At 52.4% G+C, this 21,931-nt stretch overlaps 6 protein-coding genes across 6 annotated transcripts; 2 read left to right on the forward strand and 4 right to left on the reverse strand.

The window, feature by feature from the left end:
- Positions 1-1,321: 1,321 nt before the first annotated feature.
- EDD37DRAFT_330115 (F-box and WD-40 domain-containing protein CDC4) lies at positions 1,322-5,002 on the forward strand. The gene is made up of 3 exons (XM_062811554.1): positions 1,322-1,891; positions 1,943-4,681; positions 4,732-5,002. Exons 1-3 carry the CDS (start codon positions 1,514-1,516, stop codon positions 4,867-4,869), a joined length of 3,255 nt encoding a protein of 1,084 aa, XP_062671968.1. The 5' UTR covers positions 1,322-1,513; the 3' UTR covers positions 4,870-5,002.
- Positions 5,003-5,726: 724 nt separating this feature from the next.
- EDD37DRAFT_330158 (alpha/beta hydrolase fold-domain-containing protein) lies at positions 5,727-7,330 on the forward strand. The gene has a single exon (XM_062811555.1). It carries the CDS (start codon positions 5,899-5,901, stop codon positions 7,066-7,068), a length of 1,170 nt encoding a protein of 389 aa, XP_062671969.1. The 5' UTR covers positions 5,727-5,898; the 3' UTR covers positions 7,069-7,330.
- A 604-nt stretch (positions 7,331-7,934) lies between these two features.
- EDD37DRAFT_607665 (uncharacterized protein) lies at positions 7,935-10,264 on the reverse strand (the record flags this gene model as incomplete). The annotated part of the gene is made up of 2 exons (XM_062814985.1): positions 7,935-9,072; positions 9,126-10,264. The coding sequence occupies 2 exons, from the start codon at positions 10,262-10,264 to the stop codon at positions 7,935-7,937; spliced, it is 2,277 nt and encodes a 758-aa protein (XP_062671970.1).
- Positions 10,265-10,556: 292 nt separating this feature from the next.
- On the reverse strand, positions 10,557-13,524 carry EDD37DRAFT_626334 (armadillo-type protein). The gene has a single exon (XM_062816297.1). The coding sequence runs from the start codon at positions 13,426-13,428 to the stop codon at positions 10,852-10,854; it is 2,577 nt and encodes an 858-aa protein (XP_062671971.1). The 5' UTR covers positions 13,429-13,524; the 3' UTR covers positions 10,557-10,851.
- A 115-nt stretch (positions 13,525-13,639) lies between these two features.
- On the reverse strand, positions 13,640-17,233 carry EDD37DRAFT_626335 (uncharacterized protein). Its single transcript, XM_062816298.1, has one exon. The coding sequence runs from the start codon at positions 16,832-16,834 to the stop codon at positions 13,985-13,987; it is 2,850 nt and encodes a 949-aa protein (XP_062671972.1). The 5' UTR covers positions 16,835-17,233; the 3' UTR covers positions 13,640-13,984.
- A 1,515-nt stretch (positions 17,234-18,748) lies between these two features.
- On the reverse strand, positions 18,749-20,820 carry EDD37DRAFT_330226 (MFS transporter). Its single transcript, XM_062811556.1, has 3 exons — positions 20,195-20,820; positions 19,658-20,140; positions 18,749-19,572 (listed from the first exon to the last, which is right to left on the reverse strand). Exons 1-3 carry the CDS (start codon positions 20,599-20,601, stop codon positions 18,885-18,887), a joined length of 1,578 nt encoding a protein of 525 aa, XP_062671973.1. The 5' UTR covers positions 20,602-20,820; the 3' UTR covers positions 18,749-18,884.
- Between the last annotated feature and the right edge of the window lie 1,111 nt (positions 20,821-21,931).

The following is a 21,931-nucleotide window of genomic DNA, read 5'->3' on the forward strand; positions in this document are numbered from 1 at the left end:
GGCCACCACGAATGAGAATCCTGATCTCCTGACCCTTATTGGCATCCTTTGGATCGAGCCCCTGAAAAGCTGTGTACAGGTCCTCCTGTTCTGTGATGGCTGCTGGCTGGATCTGATCAATGTAGCGGGTTCGGAAGCACGGAGACGTCCAAGGGATGAGCTCGCGGGTATGAGTGATGCAGGCCAGGGAGGCATTGAGGAATATTTGGACCAACGCCAGACTGGTTGTTCTTTGATTGAGGAAGTGCTCTGCCATCACACTGAGCTGTTGGGGCTAGCGGGCAACGAATGGATCAAAGCAGGGCCCTCAAGATTGGTGCGAAACAATTCGGAAGCAAAAGTCATCGAGCGAAAGTGGTAGTCAATATCATCGCAGCCAAGGCCAATATTGTTCGGACTCCCATCGAAAATCAAGCACGATCACAATGTAGGTACGATTAAGCACAGAGGATCGAGGGGAAAGTAACAGCTGCGCACAATAGCAAGACTGGCTAAGCCCAAAACCTGTATAGCGAGGCAAAATTGCAAGGCTGTGAGCACAGCAGCGAGTTTCCAGCAGCCAGCATCGTCCATAACGTTGGAAACACCGTACCTGTAGCCTTGCAGTAAGGAAACTCCCCAGCGAGGTATCGTAGTCGCACTGCCGCCACCGTTTCAACACATGATCTGTTGTAGGTATGTACTGAGGTACGTAGTAAGGTAGATGAATGTTGGCTTCTGGTACCAATACAGGGCAACCCAGGTGACAACAAAGGGTAGAAGATGTGTTTCAACGTGACCCAAACCAGCGCTGTTAGGTACATGATATAGGCGAACTGGAAGACTGTCACTCATATATTGTTTCAGAGGAAAAGCATAGACGCATCGTACGGGGGTCGTGTTAACTTAGGTATAAATTGGAACGCTTTGACGCGGCGGGTGGCGATGGGCGCGCTGGCAAAGGAGGAAAATATCTGTTGTTGCGCGAAGGCGGAGGCGTGAAAGCGTGTTCAGGCCTAGTGACCCTGACTGCCACTGGCGGGCCTCGGGGCGCCAAGTCTGGCCAGCCCGCCTTGCCTCTCGACAGACAGTCAGTCTTCGGGTTCGTGCCAGCGCCGGACGGAACGTACCCAACACCACTCTTCCCATCGCTCTTTTGCTCGAGCAGCGTCATTTTGCCCAACAACTCCCTGCTGCTAGATTGCCTGGATTTCGTCGTGTGTGTTTCGACATTCTGCAAGGCCTCACGACTCATAGATGAGCCAACTTCGTGGTTCTTTTGAATTTACGACTCCAGTTAAGACGAACCGACGCAACCCTCGCCTCGCCAAAGATCACTCGACACGAACGTTTTCTGCACGAAACTGCACATTGTTGTGTTGCATCCATATACTGTCCCCGGGTTGATGCAGCGAGTCTTCAATATCTAAAGATCCCTTGCCATAACGCGCCTTCTCGAACCGTCACTCTCCTCATCCCGACCAGATGCTCGCGTCTGATACGAGACCAAGACAGCCCGGTAGTTAAGGAGACAATGGACGAGGAGGAGTTAATGGATGCCGGCTTCCAAGAGCACCGCCGATGCCGGCCGTCTGGGAGTGTGAATGGCGAGAGACCGCACAGCAGAGAGACGTCAGGTTATCCCCGCGACATCGACAGAAATGCCTTGCTGGGACAGTTATCGTTCGCCCCTGCCACGCAGACTACCGTCGTCACTACGACCACAACGACGACGACGAAATTTCCGCCCTTCCTGATGCGTCCTCCACGCCAGATGCAAGAGCTGGACCTGAAGCAGTACCCTCTTGCTGGCAGCCCAACACCTGTCAGCCTCAGAAAGATACATTTCGAGATTGGAGGAAGACAGACAATCTTCAGCGAAGCGGAGGACACCTCACTGGCCTTGGAACAGGTACGAGGCTTGCAGTATAATGTGGAGAGATATGTGCTAACCCTTGAAAAGTTGGAGGAAGAACGGCGGACCCTGAGGAGTGCAAACGGGACAGTTCGGACAGTCAAGACATTGCAGCCGTGGTCAGAGACTCCAGATGACGAACTAGACCTGGCATCTTTACATCGACGCAGTCAGAACAGACCAGCCTCGCCAGAATCCATAACTGAGGATGAAGACCGTGCTGACCTGCAACGGGCGACCTTTGCTGCCAGCAGACGTGGTCCGCCTGGCCGATCAGCCGGGGGACGAGAACGGTCTCTTATACCATCTGTTATCCGGGCTCAGGAAGCGCAGGGCTCAAACCCAATAACACCAGAAAGTGTGCCGAAGCCTTTGGGCAGGCTACATCGACGAAGTCCTCAGAATGCCGGCAATGACACCAGAAACACGACAACACTTCTTCCCTCGCCAAATATGGATCAGCAGTCCACTTTTCCCATCCCTCAGGCTATCACACCCAAACCTAGTCAACAGACTCTGACGGATCTGGAAGAAGATTCCGCCCTCACTGTTGACCATTCAGTGCTTGGGCGGAACGTATGTCGAGGCACCTCTCAAGACACTGCTGTTCCTACCCCTCCGATCGATGAACGACCTCCGCCTTCTTTGGCAAGACCTACGAGTCGACGAGCGCTATCTTCCATACCTGCTCGATTGCACGTTGCTGAGAGCCCTTCCGGATTGGATGGCTCACTACCTAGTCCATCGTTGTCGCCTGTAACGGCAGCGGCTACGATGCAACAGTCTGGCTATTTCGCAGATATTGAGTCCAACGCTGAAATCGCTTCCCAGCACGATATGGCGTCCGCCATGGCCGCTCTGGAAAGGCCGGTGTCCAACGGCGCCAGTCGCTCACAGGTGATGGATTGGCAATCACAGAATGTGACACGCCAGCTTGGTCGGTTCGCCAGTGGCTCTATCACTGAGATACCGGCAATGCTCGACTATTTCGAAGCCATTCCTGACGAGTTGAAGAGCTATGTGATGCACCAATTGCTCCGTCGATGTCCCAAACCGACTCTACAGGTGGTAGCAGATGCCGTCAATCCAGCCCTGAAATGCGACTTTCTCACGATACTTCCACCTGAATTGAGCCTCAACATCTTGAAATACCTTGATCTCAAGAGTTTGTGCAGGGCAGCACAGGTATCCAAGAAATGGCGGCAGATGATTAATAGCGACGAGAAGGCATGGAAAGAACTCTTTGATGCCGACGGCTTTACACTTCCCGACGGCGAACTGCAGCGGGCCATCACCGAAGGGTGGGGATGGCAAGACCCTCATGGCCCTGGTGGCTACGAGCAGAATCTCAGTTACATGCAAAACTCCAAATCTGAAACCGAGGCTAACGCACAGGCATCGTCCCCCTCAACACCACCTTATCAAAATAGGTTTAGCGGCATCCTACGTCGATCAAAGCGCAAGGCGGCCACCATGTTGTCGAATCGAAACAAGCAGGTCAAACACAAGGATTCTTCTTTACGTGAAGATTCGATTGACGTCACTTTCGACTGGATGAGCCACATGTCAACGGCCGAAGGCCCTTATAATGCTGCCAATGCCGCAGTTTTGGCGGTGCCCCATCCTGATGTCGGTTTGCCTAGTCTGAAAGGCATTCACCTGTACAAGTCTTTGTATCGGAGACATCACCTCATCCGAAGAAACTGGATGTTTGAAGACACAAAGCCGCAGCACCTTGCCTTCCGTGCTCATGATACGCACGTGGTGACCTGCCTGCAGTTTGATACTGACAAAATCTCGACTGGAAGTGATGATAACAACATCAATGTTTACCAGACCAGGACTGGCGTCTTGCGGGCGATCTTGACCGGTCATGAAGGCGGGGTTTGGGCTCTGCAATATGAGGGCAATACGCTCGTTTCAGGGTCGACCGACCGATCTGTACGTGTGTGGAATATCGAAGAGGCGCGCGAGACTCAAGTATTCCGCGGACACACTTCGACCGTACGGTGCTTGCAAATCGTCATGCCGGTCAAGGTTGGCGAGACTGGTGAAGGAAAGCCGATCATGATGCCCAAACAGCCACTCATCATTACCGGCTCACGTGATTCGACGCTCCGCGTGTGGAAACTTCCAAAGCCAGAAGATCCTGTCTTCATACAATCCGAAAATGAGACAGATGTGGATGACTGTCCCTACTTTGTGCGAACACTGACTGGGCATCAGCACTCTGTGAGAGCGATAGCTGCGCATGCCGACACCTTGGTGAGCGGTAGTTACGATTGCACCGTGCGTGTCTGGAAGATTTCCACTGGCGAAACGATCCACCGACTTCAGGGCCATACACAGAAAGTTTACAGTGTGGTGTTGGATCATGCCCGCAATCGTTGCATAAGCGGTTCCATGGATAACATGGTACGCATTTGGGATCTCCACACAGGTTCTCTGAAATACACCTTGGAAGGACATACTTCCCTCGTGGGTCTGTTGGATCTGCATTGCGATAAGCTTGTCTCTGCTGCAGCTGATTCGACCTTGAGGATTTGGGATCCGGAAAATGGACAGTGCAAGGCAACATTGAGCGCGCATACTGGTGCCATCACCTGTTTTAAACACGATGGTCAGAAAGTCATCTCCGGCTCGGACCGCACCCTGAAGTTGTGGAATATCAAGACTGGCGAATGTATCAAAGACCTGCTGTCGGATCTTAGTGGAGTGTGGCAAGTCAAGTTCGATGAACGACGCTGTGTGGCTGCTGTACAACGGGATGGGCTGACATATATTGAGGTGGGTTGGAGAATTCTGCATTCAGGTCTCACGAGCTAACGTTTGTCTAGGTGCTCGATTATGGAGCTGCTCGCGATGGTGTGCCCGAACACAACCTTGGACGTCGCATCGTTGTCGACGCGGACGGCTTCGAAGCCAATAATGACGATGGCAGTTATTTGGATGTGGAAGGCGGCGCAGATGCATAGATGCATTTCGTTCTCTCTGGATTATCACAAGGAAGCACTCAGCCATATACCCGATAATTGGCAGGGGAGATTATGAGCGCGTCTCTTTTGGCAAGCGAGTCAAGACAGAGACGTTTCTTACGACTGTTTATGATTAAGACATGGAATTGTGCAACTACGATTGGCACGTACAGGTGCGACATACCGCACAACGACTTGCATTCGGTGGCAGCTGTGCTTTGGATTGGAGCCACGGTAATATGGCTTGCTTGCTGCGTTGAGCGTCAATGGTTCACGTATTGATGGCATTGGAGGATGGCATTGTGCTGTCGAAATCGATGGGCACTTTTCTTCTGCAAGTGCGACCCAAGGTATTGGCTGGTCAGTTCGACTTAAATGATGTCGACTGAGTGATGGACTTATTGATACTCGGCAGTCCAGCTTACAGCATGCTGGCAATTGCAGATTGAAGAACGCGCTTCATCGTGGCCCGGCCACTTGGACCGCGATGGTTTGTATATATGCGTGTGGTGTGTCTGGGGACTGATAAGTCCGGAATGTACATGATGAAGGTGAACGATTGACAATGCTTCTTCCACGAGAGTCCTCCATCGTACAGCGCTTTTGTCTTGCTGTCAAGTAAACTTGCTTGACTTCGAACTTCTATCGTCGATGTACGCCTTGTCAGACTGTGCCACCCTTTCTGGAATTGGCTCGATGTGTCAATGTTTGGTAGTGGCCATTCATTTGACATTGACAAGGCTTCGCGCACCCCTATTCTCAGACCTTCGATGTGACGTCAACATAGTACGAGTATACAGTATACAGTATAGTTCCGTACACGTGGATGTCTATATAATGCTCCGGGCGACTTTATTATTACTCCTGTTAAACAACAATTGTCCAGTTTCGTGAAATTCGCATCCGTCTGTTCTTTTGCTTGTTTCCGATTTCTTGCGCTCACTCTCTGAGCCGACGAAGCATCTCACCCTATTGTCATCACGGGCATGTCCACCTAGCATCAAGCATTTCGTTTTGCACAGCGCCGCCATGTCCACCCAGAACTTTGGCGTATTTTGGAAAAAAACACTCGTTAGCCTCCCACGCCTCGTGCCTGATTTTGTATTGCACTTCACTTCGCCTAATGGACCACATCCGGTAGTGTTCGACATACCATCGCGAGGCTCGCACAAAATCCCTGTCTATGTTTTCGTCCCTCCGCACCGCAACCCGCACCACCACCAGCTAGCCTCAGAGGGCACACATCTCAAGGAAGTGCTCCAACCTGACCCGGAAGATGACGACGTCAAATTGCCTGTCCTGATCGATTTTCATGGTGGCGGCTTCGTTCTAGGGTCCTGTCAGGAACAGGCGCCCTTTTGCGCCAAGATGTGCAGGACACTGAACTGTGTTGTCATCTCCGTCGACTATCGCCTCGGTCCCGCCGCCCAGTTCCCTGCCGCGCACCACGATGCCGAAGACGCGGTGCACGCGGTCCTTGATCCCAGCAAACCCGCATACGAGGCGCTCCGGGCAGGAATTCATCGACACCTGCAGAAGGAGGGTCGGAAACCGATCACGTTGGACGAAGAGAGAATCGCCTTTTCTGGATTCAGCTCCGGAGGCAATCTCGCGCTTAACATGGCTTTGAGCGTCAAGAATGACCCCACGACCAAGGCGGATTGGCTGAGTCCGGTGCCCTGGGACTTCAAGGACCGGGTTCCCGTGTTGCTTTTCTACCCGTCCCTCGACACGCGGTTGTTGCCGCACGAACGACCCAAACCAACCGGGTGGAACGTGAACGCGCCCAAGAGCTGGGTGGAGCGGTGGAAAATCGAGGCCGAGTTGATGCCAACGTACCTCCCGGTCTCTATGAGTGGGTTCCCAAGGGCAAGTCCCGGACTGGCGGACATCAAATCTAAAGATGAAGCGTCCAAAACTGGGTTGCACCCCAAGGCCAAGATATTCCTGGTGCTCCCGCAGCTCGACACCCTGAACCACCAGAGTCAGGTTTGGATCAAGAAGGTCCGTGATGAAGGGAGAGGTGAGGATCTGATCGTGGAAGAGGTCAAGGGTGTGGTGCACGGGTGGACCCAGTTTCCTGATTCGTTCCTGGACGATGAGGGCAAAAGGTCGAAGTGGAAGGTCTTTGACGAGGCTGGACGATTTCTCCAGACTCACTGGAATTTTGCCGGAAAAGGAAATCAATGTGGAGGTTGAGGGTGAAGACAAAGGTTACGATGAACCGACGATTGAGAAGGCTCTTGATCTGCCAGTCAACCTCTCTCAGCAAGGCGGTCGACGACTTCGGAGACGCGACGGATCTGTGCTTGGACTCGTTTTCCTCGCACGAATGCGTGTTATGCTCAGCCTTACAGCCGTTCCCACGGATCTGGGACCTTCGCTTCATCACAGGAAGTCGCCAACCGCAGCACGAAAGGTGCGCATTGCAAGCGACGGGCATGCTCCTCAAGCCTAATTGTAAGTCTTTCGTCTTGCCATCCACGAAAGATGGCCATAGGACGACACGGCCTATTCTGCCTAAAAACATATCGGCTACCGTCTAGTCAAGAGCGTAGTGTCATAAGGGAGAAACAGTGGTTGACGAATACTGTCGACTTTGTTCATTACCATCCTGCCCGCCAGCAGCAAGCGATGGAGGACCAGGCGAGGCCCCTATTGAGCAATCGCCTCCGACGACCATTCTTCACGATGGAAGGCTTTGGATTCAGACCCATCTATACATGTGTGATATGGGTCTCCAAGAGGAAGCAAAATCGACAAATCAATCTCTCTCCACGCTGTCACCAAGGCAGAATCTGAGGTGCAGAGGGAGGGAGGCTGCGAAGCCGGGACTGCGAAGCAGAGACAGCACCAGACTCACAGTCTCATCGGTACTCCAGCCCTCCCGATACCGATATCGACATCTCATGACGAATGAAGCTGGATTCGCAGTCCAGGGTTTTGGTGATGCCAGACAACCTGCCACTGAAACGAAGGAATACTTATTACCCCCTTCGTGCCATAACGCTGTCTCGTTATATAATTGTATCCGTGAACCACAACCTCTGGCCGCAATCTAACGTTCACTTCCCATTGCCATTACCATTCCCGTTCCCATTGCCACTGACACTCGCACTCCCATTTCCATTACCCCCATTCCCAACCTTCCCCTTCCTAGCCAACACCTCCTTGCACTCGTCACAATACCACTTCGCGCTCTTCGGAACGCTCTTCAATCCAATGCACTCCAGATGGAACCACTGCCTAGGACAATCATCCTTGTCACAAGCCACCATCTCCCCGTAACTCACACCCTGGCAGTAACAGTACCTCTCTTCGTCATCGGCCTCATTGTCGTCTTCACCTTCCTCCTCTTCGTCGCCGGGCCGCCCTGGGCCCATAAGCTCCGGCGTTCCAGCTAGTTCATGGTTCTCGTCCTTGGGCCGCCTGTCTCCCTGACCTTGCGGGCCCCCGGGTAGAGGCCCAAACCCGGAAATGACACTCCCATTCTTCTTGTGCGATCGCTTCATAGGCAGACCCTTTGGCGACAATGAGTCATGCAACCCGTGGTCCATGACCCGCGGCCGCGCAGGACGCTTGGGTTTGCCATGGTGTCCATTCGTCGACGCCCCCTCGGACTCTTCGGCCTCAGCAAACGTGGTCACGATGGGTGTCGACGTCTTGGACGCACGACCCCTGCCAATGCGCTCGTGCTTGTACTCTAGCGTTTGCAGGGCAGGCGTGAGGCGAGGAGAGGGCGCTGCTTTCGTCGTCGACAAATCCTCCAATAAGCCCGGGTCGCCTTTGCCGCTTTGCCTGCTTGCGGATCTTTCCAGAAACAAAGCGCCGCGTAATGGCAAGTCTCCGTTGGCACCATTCACGGCCGCAGGCTCATCCTCAATTAAGCGATCTCCTTTATCTGTCTTCGTCTCTTTCATCGTGTTCCTGACTTCGTTCGCAGTCTTGCCCGTCAACGCAGCTACACTGTTCACCTCCGGCGTGCTGGCCGTGATGTCCTGCTTATTGCCATTCCTGCTTGAGGCTATAGACGACTGACGTTCTCGAACCGTTTCGATTCTCTGCGTAGAATTCTGACGGCCTCGTCCTGTCGCCGGGCGAACAGACGAGAGTGCCGGACTTCGTTTGTACGCTTCTTTGCCCGCAGTTCCAGCGAGTGGCGAGGAAACAAGTTTGGGAGAGTCTAGGGCTGATGCATTGAGCCTGAGCACACAGAGATTAGCACATCCACGACTTGAGAAGAGTTCAACGCGTACCTTTTTCGAGCTACCGTCGTTGGAGCCGCAGAAGCCTTCCTCTTCTTTGACTCTTGCTGAGAGTTTTCTCTGGACATTGCGCGCCCTCCCATCGCGCTGCTGATGGATCGCTCCATGCCCATTCCTCCGATTGCAAGTTTCTCGGGTTTCTTCCTCTTGCCGGCTACAGCGGTCGAAATACCTAGCCCAGGTGGCTCTGGCATTTGCTCAGCAACAACACGCTTTTTATTGCCGCTGTTGGCTTTCCGGGCCACAGATCGCGACTCGTCAAAGTCTGAATCCACATGCTGACCCGTCCGCTGTCTCCTAGCCAAGATGGCCTCTCTACGAGCTTCACTCCTGTGTGAAACTTCGTTGCCTTCTCCCATCACGGCCAGAGTTGCGGCAGCAGCCTCTCTCCTTGTTGTGGGCGCAGTGGGCTTCTTGACCGGATTTATGTCTGTGTATGCCCAATGCTTCAAACTTCCTAATCTTGCCTCTTCCGAGAGTTCGTCCGCAATGTGTGGCCAGATTCTGTCCATCCGACGGATGTGCCTCGCCACTTCTTCGTTGGCAGTATTGATGACATGGTTCTTCTCGTCCATAGTCACCATGATGGACATCAAGTTTTGTCTCAAGTTGTAATACTGCTGTCTGCGCTGTGCGGAAGCAGGATCCGCCGAAAGAGCAGACGCGAGAGAGGCATTGTCGAAAGAGGCGCCCGCAACACTGTGAACTTCACTGTTGTTGAAGGCATCTTCTCCGCCTGCAAGGCTCTGCGTAGGTATAGTATCGTAGCTGGTATTTCTTGTGTCCGCCACACATCGTTGCAGAATATTCTGTAGCGACTCCTCAAGAGCCCAGGCTTTTGCGTCCGCCTCTTTTAACAGCGAGTTGTGTCTGCGAAACTCTCGTGGCAATGCAGCGATCGCATCTGCAAAGTGGGTGATGGCTGGGTACATGCCAAGAGGCTCGTTGCTTGGAATGATCTGGTGGTTTGATCCTGCGATAGCAGAGGACGAGGTCAGAGGCATGCCACTGTTGGACACGAGTGAATTTTGGCGTAGAGAAGAGCCGATGGTCTTGGAGGTTCTGCCGGGATTGACTCGACGAGCGGATGATCCACCTCGTACATTCGAGGTGCCCAGGGTCGTGGTCATTGTCGCCGTTGACATGAGAGAGCTTGGGAGGTGGGTGTAGGTCGTCGAGTTGTGCGCTCGGCGAGAGGTTTCGGCTAGGAGGACTTGTTTTCGCGAGGCGAATTCACCTCATGAGGGCTTCAAAAACTGAGACCAGTTGAGTTAATTGAAAGTGTAGACTCAACTCCTTTACAGCATCATGAACAATGACAAAAATGAATCGTGTTTGAGGCGTAAGAGGGTGAAGGGCAAAGGTGACCGAGAGCGAGGTTCTTTTCCTGCGCGCGCGCATCTCCTCTCTCAGGGTTACTGTTCACAGTACGGAGTATGGTTGGTGGTCCCCCCAATCGCTGGTAATCGGCGGTTGGTGACATCAGTTTCCGACCCTTATCACGTGGAAAAACACCCTCACTTATCAGGTAAGCTGGAGATCTTAACAATTCCATCGCCATAGACCACTTTGCGCCTACTGCTAACGAAACCCTCACTCTACAACACCACCAACAATCCAATCCTACTCCTTCACAGTGTAACGATGAAAATCACACGTCGTCAAGTCATGGCCGCTTAAGTCCTGCCGTTGGGAAGACTTGGAGAGGCTTCCACTCTCAAATCCATACATCGTCCACCTTTGGCATCTCCACCTGCTGCATGCCAACATCCAAAGCAATCTGAGGAGCTGCATCCCCCTTCTTCTTGACCGGACTCTTTCGTGGACTTGCTGCTTCGCGTGGTGGCCCGGCTCTGACATCCTCCACATACCAGCCATCTGCCTTGGCCGCCGAGACCCAGCATTTCAACCCTTCATGAACACCTCCGTAGAACTTCTCTTTGCATGTGCGCAAACTACCGCCCATGATCTTTTCGAATCCAGATTGCTTGAGGTCTTCTCGCAGGGTGTTGCGTGCTTCTCTTGTCGGTAGGGCTGCGATGATTCCATTCAGTAGGTCCAAGTGGATGGCGAGGTACTGAGTAGCTTCCCATTCAACTCCACCTACGTAGGGAGCTGCCGGATGAGGTGGACGAGGAGCTGGATAATGTGCTCGCAGATACCCAACACTTTCGTCAACCTGGGCAACAGGAACGACATTGAGGTGATGCAGGAATATCCAGAAAACTTCCTTGGTCACGTTGACAACCTCTTTGCACCAAACGCGGTACGGTCGAGGGAGATGCATTTGTGAGACAAATTCCAGAGGCTGTTTGTCGTCCTTTGGAGCTGGGTCCTTGAGGAATCCAAGGACCGTCTGAACACGCTCTTGCAATTTCCCATGGTCCTCATCAATGGCAGCTGAAAGGTGGGCAAAAAGAAGCGAGACTATCACTGCTCTTGTGCTGAATTCTGCTGGTCCTTTTCGCTCCGGGTCAAACAACATGCCCAGAAGCGCAGGGAAGAATTCCTTTTCCACTTGTTGAAGTCGTTGAAGCGCAAGAGAAGTTGTACACAGCCCCTTCAAGCACAAGAGTGTCTCGTGCAGGAGGCTATCTTCATGCTCTTCGCGCCATTCGATCTTGGTGATGCGGTAATACAATTGGACAAGCTCGTCCATTCCACCTTTGGTCACGAAATGATCAGTCCAGCTGATTGACTCGTTCCTCAACAGAATCCTCAGCTTGTGCAGCTTGCTAACCTCGACCAGCTCTGGCTTCTGGACTTCTTGAAGGTAGTGGATGAAATCGCCTGGGGTCGTCGCACTATCAGCTGAATTTACAGACGCGAGTGACATAGTTGACGCCATGGCGCGTGAAGATGTTGGCCGGGTGCTTGTCATGTCAGCCGACTTGTTTCTGCTCTTACTACGAGATCTTGACGATGATCCCGGTCTGTCCGGTTTTTCAGATAGGCTGTCTTCCCGCTTTGAGAATGTCAAGATTCGGCTTCGAGGTCTGGAACGCGAGCTTGATCTCTTGCCTTCTTTAGCCTCTCCGCTTTCGCTGTCTTTCTTCTGAGGACTTCTTGCCGATGAGCGGATGTCACTTGCATCGCAACCTGCCGAGTTCGTCGACGAGCCGCTGCCGACGCGTTCTCCTTTCATCAGACCGGCTTTGACGTCTGATTTCAGGTTTCGCATGTTGTCCCGCATGTTGAGGGGTATATTCAGTGAGTCCAGCACCTTTTCAAATGCAGTGTCTATCTCCTGAGGGCTGACCGGTGTAGCCGCAGTAGCCTTTACATCCCCCGCCCCACCCTTGCGAGGAGACCTCATGTTAAAACTCTGGATCGCTTCAAGCACTCGTGAGCCTCTCTTCGCCTTCTTGTCTGGTGATTGTGATGATTGAGATAATTCTGAGGATCGGCTCTCGAGTCCTGGTCGTGCAGCCGAGGATGAGGATGACTCTGGTCGCTTGTTCTCTTGATCTCGGCTCCTGGGCCGCTTGAGGTCAGGTTTGGGCTCATCATCCAGTTCTTCTGTGAATATAGAGCTCCTGCTAGACTTGTGCTCCAAGAAAGGTCTCTGCGGCGGTTTGTGATCGAGCGATGAAGGAGTAGCCGGACCGTACCCGTAGAAGTTTCTCTGCTCTGCTGGCCGGAATTCGGAGAAGTCTTTGGGTGTGTACAGCCTGATCTCCTCCTCAACAGTCCTTCTCTTTGCTACCGGGTACAACATTGTGCCGTCTGTATCCTTAACTGGCTGGGTCGCGAACTGAGCCCAAATGGGTGTTGGAAGTTCGAATGGACTTTGTTGCGCAGGTGCTGTATTCTCTCGGTCTCTTGCTTCTTCTTTGAGGTCTTTCTTGGACTTGCGCTTCAGCAGACCTGTCAAATTTGTGGCAGATTTGACCTTCTTAGGCTTGTTCTCTACCACTTGTTCTTCTGTTGATGCAATGTTGTCACCTTCGTTCCTCTCTCTACCCCGTAGAAAGCCTTTCAGCGAAACCGAACTTCCAGTTTTCTTGTGGGCAGGCCGTTGAGGTGGCAGTGGCTCATCACCCGTTTTGGTAGGTACTCGCTTCGGTGGGGGAGGGCTGTTGATGTGTCGTTCACCAAGGGGACTTGCAGAACCAAGTGTTTCGCGTGCCGGTTGTTTCGACAGCTTTGTAGGACTGTAAGTTTCTTTCCGTCGGCCTTTCAGAGCCTCGCCCGCAGAAGGTGTACGATTGTGATTAAGGCGCCGGCCTCGTTGTTGAGGTTCGCTTTCAGCGTCCTCGAAGATTTGGGCAACCTGATGGACGCTTGGTGCCATGGCGGAACAGAAATCATATATGAGCACGGTACCTAATTCACATACAGCTTATCATTGGTACAATGTATGAAAGTTGTAGAGCACGGTTGCCAGAATGATCTGTGGTCTGCTATGGCCGGTGAAGTTCGACCGCCTCCCCTACTGAATTGTTTACCAGTCGCAACTGCCACGGCAACCGCCGAATTTTTACCGCCCCACACTTGACATCACCACCGATTCAATTAAACCATCTCGAAAGTCCTAAGCGTGAACGTGCAACACTTCAATCTCATAATAATTGTCCCGAATTCTGATGGCGTTCATCAGTCAGATTCTTGAAATGGAGACCACTCGTCTCAACGTCAGTCGTAAGCGCTGTATCGATATGCTGAACAGCACCTCGGTGTTTCATAATACTCATACAGACATGGCTCTTTCCCGGACCTCAATCTATACCAAGTGAGAAATGCCACCACATCCAACATCTGTTGCTCTCTGTGAGGTCCCATGTGAAAAATACCCAACACGAGGTCAGCGAGGCCACTTCTTCAACAAGTCTCTAGAAAACATCCAGGCTTTACTGTACAATACTTTCCCGCCACTGATCGATTTGCGCCCTCTGCTTCGGGTCGAGAGGTGGTCCCATCATCGGATCCTGGACGTACGGCTGAGGACTATACTCGTACGGATTCTGCGTCATAGATTGTTGCATGTGCATAGGCATGGGGGCACTGTACATTGAGCGGGTCAGTCCAGCAAACGACCCGTTCATGTATGGTGCACTGTTTGGGTAGAAATTTCCGTACAACCCATTCATATTGACACCATTTTGCTGAGTAGAACCCCAATTCAGGCTTTGAGCTGGAAGACGCGGCATGTTCATCTGCATGTGCGGATATTGGGGCGTGTTGTCGAATTGCAGCAGTGGTTTCTGCGTACGAGCATTTCCGAGTCCTGAGGCTCTAGACTCCTGAGAAACTTGCCTGACACCAACAGGATGAACTTGCAGAATATCAGCCAAGTTATGCATCGATGATTGTCTTGAAAGACCATTCCCAGACTTCTGCCGGCCATTGCGCAAAGCTTCTTGTTGCAGCCTCCTTTTCCTCTGAGCCAAGGTCTCTTCAACATCAGGTGTCTTTGATGGCTGAGCAGTTGTCTCACCTGAGCCAAATTCTTGGCTCACCTTGGCCGTGCCAACGTTCTGTGTCTGTATTGCTGACGCGAGTCTTGCGGCACGCTGAGCTAGGGTCTCATCTTCTGGTTCATCCAGGAGATCGGGAATGCCGTCTGTTCGCGCATTCATCGACGTTGGCCCGCCCCGCAACCTCGCCCGTCGATGACTTAGCGGCTCGTTGTCTTCCATCTCACGTCTCTCAAGAAGACCAACCGGCCGCTGGGCGTTGAAAATGGCGGCTCGGTCTTTTTCGGGGAAAAGAACACCTAGCGGTACATCATCATCATCAAAGTTGTGTTTGTCGGCTTCGTCATGATCTTCCCATGCCAGAGTGACGTGCTTCAACTTCCTTGACTTCTGCTGAAGCTGGGTCACGGCGTCCAGCTCTAGCAGAGTCGAGTGCATGCCGTTCGGGAAAGCGTCTGCCGCAGTCCGGTTGCGCTGTTTCTGTTGAGCTTTGCGCATTTGTAATTCAGCAAGCAGGGTGGTAGGCGCCGTCGAAAATCCGACAGGCCCGGTGTCCTCCACTTCCTCGTTGTCGTCAGGTATCTCATCGGCGTCTGGTGCTATAGATTGCGCGGCGGCTCGATCAACCTCGTCTCCACTGGCATAGCCGTCGCCAACCAGCATCGTCTTGGAGTCTCTCGATCTTGTGCGGCTCAGTCTGGATATTGATAAACCAGTACTCGACCTCCTCAGCATTGTGCTCAGCGAGCTTCGACGTTTCTTGCTCTTCTCTTCGGCCGACTGCGTGCTCTTGCGTGGTGACTTGTTCTGTCCGTACACTTCTTTCCCAACAGGACCCGCTATCGGATGATCTGTAAATCCAGTGACAGGGGCATATGCAGCTGCATCCAGTATGCTGTCCAACGTCTGAACAGCCGAGCCATTTTTCAACTGCAAGTTCTGTGTCATACTTGGTTGTTCAAAGAAAGCATTCGCACGCAATTGTGGTGGAAGGTTCAGACTATCTCTTTGACTTTGTGATTTGACACTCTCTTGGTCTGCCAGCCATGGTGCTGAGTGTCGCATCTCATCGGGAATCGTGCTCAAACCCTGGAGTCTACGCCGTTCCCGCCCAGCCAAATCCACTTTTGACAATCTCTGCGGTAGGTTCAGCATAACCGGGACTGGTGCAGGATAGTAGATCATATTTTCCCCTGGCTGAGGTTCCTTGTACGCTTTCGAGTCACGCGCCAACGGAGGCTGTTGTAAGGATATGCGCCGTGATAGCGAGGATTCTCTAATGGAGCGCGCACCGGGCGCGCAGTAAACACCGTCAAAGTCATGAAAAGCTGCTTGTGCTTGGCGGTGGGTATCGTTCGAGGAAGATGTCGCTGGCCGGTCCTCTCGGCTAGAGCCGTTCGAGACTCGAGGAGAGTTGACCACGGCTTCGAATTCAGGAAGAGTAGGAACGTTCGTTTGAGGGACAGACTGCTGGTCCAAAGGATGGTTCTCCAAGGGCGATCGTGACAGTGGCTGATCAGGACGATTGCCCCTGGAAGGACGATGCTCGAGGTATTGCTGGTGTGACCATCGTCCAGACTGTATGGAGCCGGTTGGCGAGGTAATATACCCGGAAGGTGAGTAACCCCCTAGCCTTGCCGTTTGGTTCAAGCCGAGGATCGAGTTCGACCACGAACTACTTGAGACCTGTCTTTGGACTGACGGACGGGGAGGGTGGTCCAGTAACGCAGCAGGTGCAGATGACTGTCGTTCCAATCGCTTCTGGTCAAGTTTCATCTTGTTCAATTCCTCTTCCAGGCTCGAGGCCGTGCTCAAGCGTTCGGCGCTTTCTTCCAGTCTCTCCACATTCTTGACCAAAGCCCCTTGCAGCGCGTGGAGATCTGGGGTAGGATGCTTTAAAGGGAGGTCCCGACTGATCGACGCGGTTCTGATTGGCGGCTCTTCTGACTCGTATGTCGTGCTGTCGTTTTGTGGCGAAGGAATGTCTTGGATATTTAGACCTAGTCCTTCAGGCGATGGCGTCTTGACCGCCTCGTAGTCTTCCTCCTCAACCATCTCGTAGGACTGCGACGAAGTGAATGACTTGAGCAGATTCCCGACCCCTAAAGCACCCTCGCCACCGTGGGGTGCGCTCGACAGATTGTCTTCTCGCGATACGCGGTCGAAAGAAAGCGACAACCGCGGACTGGATACTTCAGGGAGTACGAGGCCCTGTGCAGTCACATCGGGGGAATCGTTGGAGAGGTCATCGTGCTCAGCCTGCGAGACCGCAGCGTAGGCCATGGTTTGAGTGCTGACAACGGCAGCAGGAGGCCAACCACGCGAGTCGTTGACAAGGAGATGTTCAGGAAGGCGGAACCCTGTTGGGCATGCTCATGATCATGCAGGTGTCACGGGAGGATTCTATAAAGACATTATGCTGGACACTGCTGGCGATCAGTGTCAGTGCCAGTGACGCGAAGTGACAGGAATCTTGGAGTCTGATTAGGTCTCCGACCGAGTGAACCCAGCGAGAGGAAACCGTGGAAGTTGATGATAAGAAAGACACTACTGGCGAGACCAGGCGGAAGACACAGCAGATTCCAGAGGGAATAAGAGGTGACAGGATTGCGATACAAGACGGATCAATAGCGTTCTCGAGAACAGAGGGCGCAGTTTCGACTGGATCTTCGTCCACGATAGATAGCGCAAACCCCCAAGTTTAGGTGCCGGCTAATGAAGATGGGGCAAGCCTATAACCATCTCACTAGGGTATGCTGCCGCTAAAGACGCCAATCATCACCGCAGATTCGCCCCCTCCAAGTCCATTCTGCAGCCAGTCAAACTGTCGCCCGTTAAACGCCCGTGACACCTTTATTTGGACCATGATTTTCCACCAGAGATAAGCTTTGGTGCTGCAGGTGAACATTGAAGTTTCAGCAATATATGATGTGGCCCTGGAGCACGCACTTTCCTATCCAAGATGCAGCTGCTGAACGCGTCAGGAAACGACGAATCTTAGACAATGCTGTGTCATAGTGTATCATCACCTACATGACACCCACGTAGATATCTGCGTTGGCAAACACATACGAAGAGCATCGCGACTAAGACACCTACAAAGTATGGTCATGTGCCTAGCTACCGCATTCCTTCAAGGACCATTGACTGCTTGATTGAAGACGGAACGCCTCGCCAGGCACACCAATCATGAAGCCAACCGTACCCGTCGTAATTGTGTCCGGTTGCGCCACCAGAGTCCACAACACCATGATCACCACTCGGGATAACCACATGCATTGGATCGACCCGTAGCGGCCCAAATCAAGGACCCAGATTTGATACATGAGGGTTGTACAAGTCCTTCCACACATGCACTTTCATGGAAATTGGGCTGCATAGCCGCTCTTCGCGACTGATCTATACATATTGACCGCCGCACGTGGCAGATTACAGAGAGATTATCAAACTGGAACAACAGGAGTACAACCCTTCCTGGTCCCTATCGTCAACATGAAATCCCCCGGCATTGTGCATCGGCAGCATAATCATGCAAAGTTTCCAGCCACCAAGATAGTAAGTTACACGGCCACGAGACGAGAGGACATGTCAACCAGGTCTATCTCGGAGAAAGAAGCGAGATGAAGGAGCTTCTCTTATCTTCTTTACCGCATCTGTGGAGCAGTCTTTGCAGTTCCGATCAATAGGCTTTGCTGTTTTGCACCCAATATTGTTGACCTTTATCTCTACTTGTATGATACCTGTATTGTTAGATATTGCCCTCTCTGTGAGGGCACCGTGCACTGCATTCTACATTCGGCGGTCGTCTTGCGCATTGGCAGTTTATATAGGGTTTGGGACGAGGCCCTAAGTTAGTATTCACTCTGACGATACTTAGAAGACCAACATGCATCTTGCCAGGGCCGAATGCCAACATGAGTTCCGAACATACAGTAATGATACAACCTCCGGACTCCGAACAATTCCGCACTGCATCTTGTATTGACCGCATTCTGCGTGATGTGCCAAGCAGGTTTTCGATAAGTTTGACAGGCGTCAACTCGGAGATCTAAGATCCCCATGCACGCTTGCGGTGAGAAGACGCACAGTCCGTCGGTCTATAATGATGCTGTAAACATGGCCTATCCATTTCAACTGTAACGAGTCACACTTTAGGACTATCTCGCTCTCGTACAGGGCATCGTCTGCTCCCTCCAGTCATCTCTCTCCCTCTATCTAGGGGCTGGCAGGGTCAATTCTCCTCGTCGCCAACAGTCATGACATCGTTCAAGATTCAGGATATACCATTCCCTCTTCAGTACATCGACCCCGCTACCAACAGCCCGTATGCGCCTTAGGCCACCTGCTCCTGCTCCTTCACCGTCTTCTCGTCGTTTTCGCTGGAGTCTCCATGAGCGACATCAGTGTGATGTTGATGTCTGAGATCACGGTGTGTGACCTCGGCCATATCTGGGTCGTGCTCAGCGTCCAACGTGTTACCTCTCTTCTCCGGGCCCAAGAAGGTCAACAGGATGGTATAGGCGTATACTGCGCCCATAAAGATACAAATAACCTTGCCGTAATTGTACCGCTTAGTGATCTTACCATTCTTGCCGTGCAGTGGTTCGAGGGGAAATCGTTCCCCAATGGTAGATTCAATGGTGGAAGAAGCCGAGGATGCCAGGTTTCCAAGCTGATACGCAGTCCCCACGACGAATGTGCGGATCGAGCCCGGGGCCAGTTCCATCAGGTGGATTGGAATAACGCCCCATGCACCTTGGACGCAGAACTGTTCAAAGAACGCCGCTGCGATGACAGCCTTGCTTGATGTAAGCGTGTACGGATATAGCAGTGCGCCACCGATGACGCAGATGAAAATGATGCTGAAACGTCGGCCAAAAATCTGAGAGCAGTATCCGACTATGGTACCACCAGTCATGGCGCCCAGATTGGCAACGACTTGAGTGACCGTGACCGCGTTGGCCGAGAACTTGAATTGATTCGTCAACATGGTGGGATACAGATCTTGCGAACCGTGAGACCTGTGAAACGTCAGATAGCCGCATCAGTAAAAACGGGACAAACTCAAGGCTTGTGCTTGAATGCGACAATCTTTCGGAGACATACATAAAGTTGAAGCCCGCCATGAGCAGAACCAAGTAGACCAACAGCAGCCAATGCCGCTTCAGAGCGACACGTCCTTCCGAGAGGAAAGTGCCGGCGACACTTCCCTGCTGTTGTCGGAGCGCCTGACGAGCGCGGAAAGTGTTGGTTTCAGGAAGACACAATCGGAAGATGATGATAAGAATCGGCGGACATGCGCCGAACCAGAAAAGAGGTCTCCAGCCATGGGAGGTTGTGTTCACGAGTCCACGGGAGAAGGCGGTGGCGAGAAGATAGCCAAAAGCGTAGCCTTGTTGAAGCATACCGGAGATAATACCTCGAGCAGGCGCGGGGCAATCCTCCAACGCTGTAGCTGCAGCGTTGCCATACAATCCACCCATAGCGATACCAAACAAGGCACGCACGGCCAAGAATTGGCCATAGGTCTGGGTGAAGCCTGTTCCCAGTTCGAGGATAATGAAAAGGACGTTGTTGATGATAAAAGGCCTGGTCAGCAACTATTAGCAGGCCCCCGAGGAATAAAACAAGGCGGTGCTCTACCATTTGCGTCCATATCGGTCCGCAGCGATACCGAAGATGGTTGATCCCACAGATCGAAACATAAGAACCAAGGTAATACCCCAGGTGATGTCCGTGTTCGACTTGTTGAAGGTCTCGGCCAAGTCTGAGACCGTCAAGGACACGGTGAAGAAGTCGAAAGCATCCCATGACCAAGCAAGGAATGCAACCAGGAAGAACAACCATTGTTGAGTGTTGAGCATCGCCAACAGCGCGAACGGGTTGGCAACCTTATCCATTGGCGGCTTCAAGGTGCTGACGCGAGTTGCGGCATACCTCCCTGCAGACATATGCTCGTTTGTCGCATCGTCATTGTGGTAGGTACGGCCATCCCTCAGGGTCTTTGGAAATGGATGAGCTGACCTTGGGTGAATGTCAACGTTGGCCATTCTGGCGAGACGGGCTTGCCAGACGGTCAAGCAGGGTTGGCACGATCAAAAGAAGATTCTGTGATCACGTCGTGAGAAGTAGGACGCCCGTCTTTGTCGACTGTCATTGTAGAGTTGGGGAAGGCGGGGAGGGTCTTTTGTAGGAACAACGAGGCAGATTTTTTAACCGATTGAAACGGGAATGTGGTCATGAGGATCATCTGAGCGTGAAAGCGGTTATCTCTCCAGGGTAGGACGGCAACCGATCGGCCAAGAGGATGCAGTAATGGTGGGCGTTTTGTACAGACGGGTGGTCTGTGTGATTGGCCTGCGCTTGAAGCCATGGGTGTGTTGTCTACAATGCCAATGCTGGAGATTCCACTAACCACGGAGTTATTGTGTGATGCTGCGGGGGGCTTGCTAGGGTTGTTATGGAGCGACAAATGATGAGACTGGCACATGACTGAAGAGTCCTGGAGCTGTCAAGGTAGTATCAAGGACTGCTGCCGATGGACCGACGAGGGGATCCTACAGGAAGCTGATGAATACAGACTTATTCGATTGCTTTCTGTCAACGAAAGTAATCACTGTAATCGCTGCAGCCGTCGTATTCTGATGCTTGATTCAATGTTGTTTGCCCCATCATGACATACGACATATTGCAGGTTGTCGTTTGTAGTCCATGCAATTTAACAGGTGAAGGCAAAGCCAGTGCTCGGAGTTGGCGGTGTGCAGGCCAGACGCCACTTAACTTGGCTTATCATCATTGTGGCCTGGTCGGCACTTTTGATCGGACCTTTGAAGGGCTACCTAGGGTACTTAAGTTAGGTTAAGCTTCGCAATCTTCCGTGGTGCATAATGGCAGCCGCGGACGCCAAAGTTTTCATTACTGACCTAAGGACTCCACGGAAGCTTCAAGCAGTGTTCTTTATTGCCGAGTTTTCTGCCGGAGACCTTCTGGGATCTCTATTCCACTCTCACTTTCAGCCGAACAACTTCCCTCTCGACGACGGTGACAACTTGGCCCATGTGTCCCGTAATGCCAACATCCTTCTGCCGTCTCTGACATGCCCGAGAAGCATATTGTCCCTGTTACAATGCTCTCGGCCGCCTACAGGCCTAGCTCATTCTTCTCCCAAGGATGCAGCAGAATAACTCTCCTCGTCCGCGCATTTCGTCTGTATGGTGCCTACGAACACCGTCCGCACGAAACGGATATGATAAGTTAGCCGGGTGCATCGAACAAGAACTTTGGTCAACAGATCTCTGTCTTCTACAAGCAGGATCCCACAAGAGGAGTACTTGGAGTATTTGTGCTTCAAGTCCTTCAACCTTCGAAAATCCTCGCTCT

The sequence above is a fragment of the Exophiala viscosa genome, assembly GCF_022695815.1.
Source record: "Exophiala viscosa unplaced genomic scaffold EDD37scaffold_3, whole genome shotgun sequence".
NCBI classification, from domain to species: domain Eukaryota; kingdom Fungi; phylum Ascomycota; class Eurotiomycetes; order Chaetothyriales; family Herpotrichiellaceae; genus Exophiala; species Exophiala viscosa.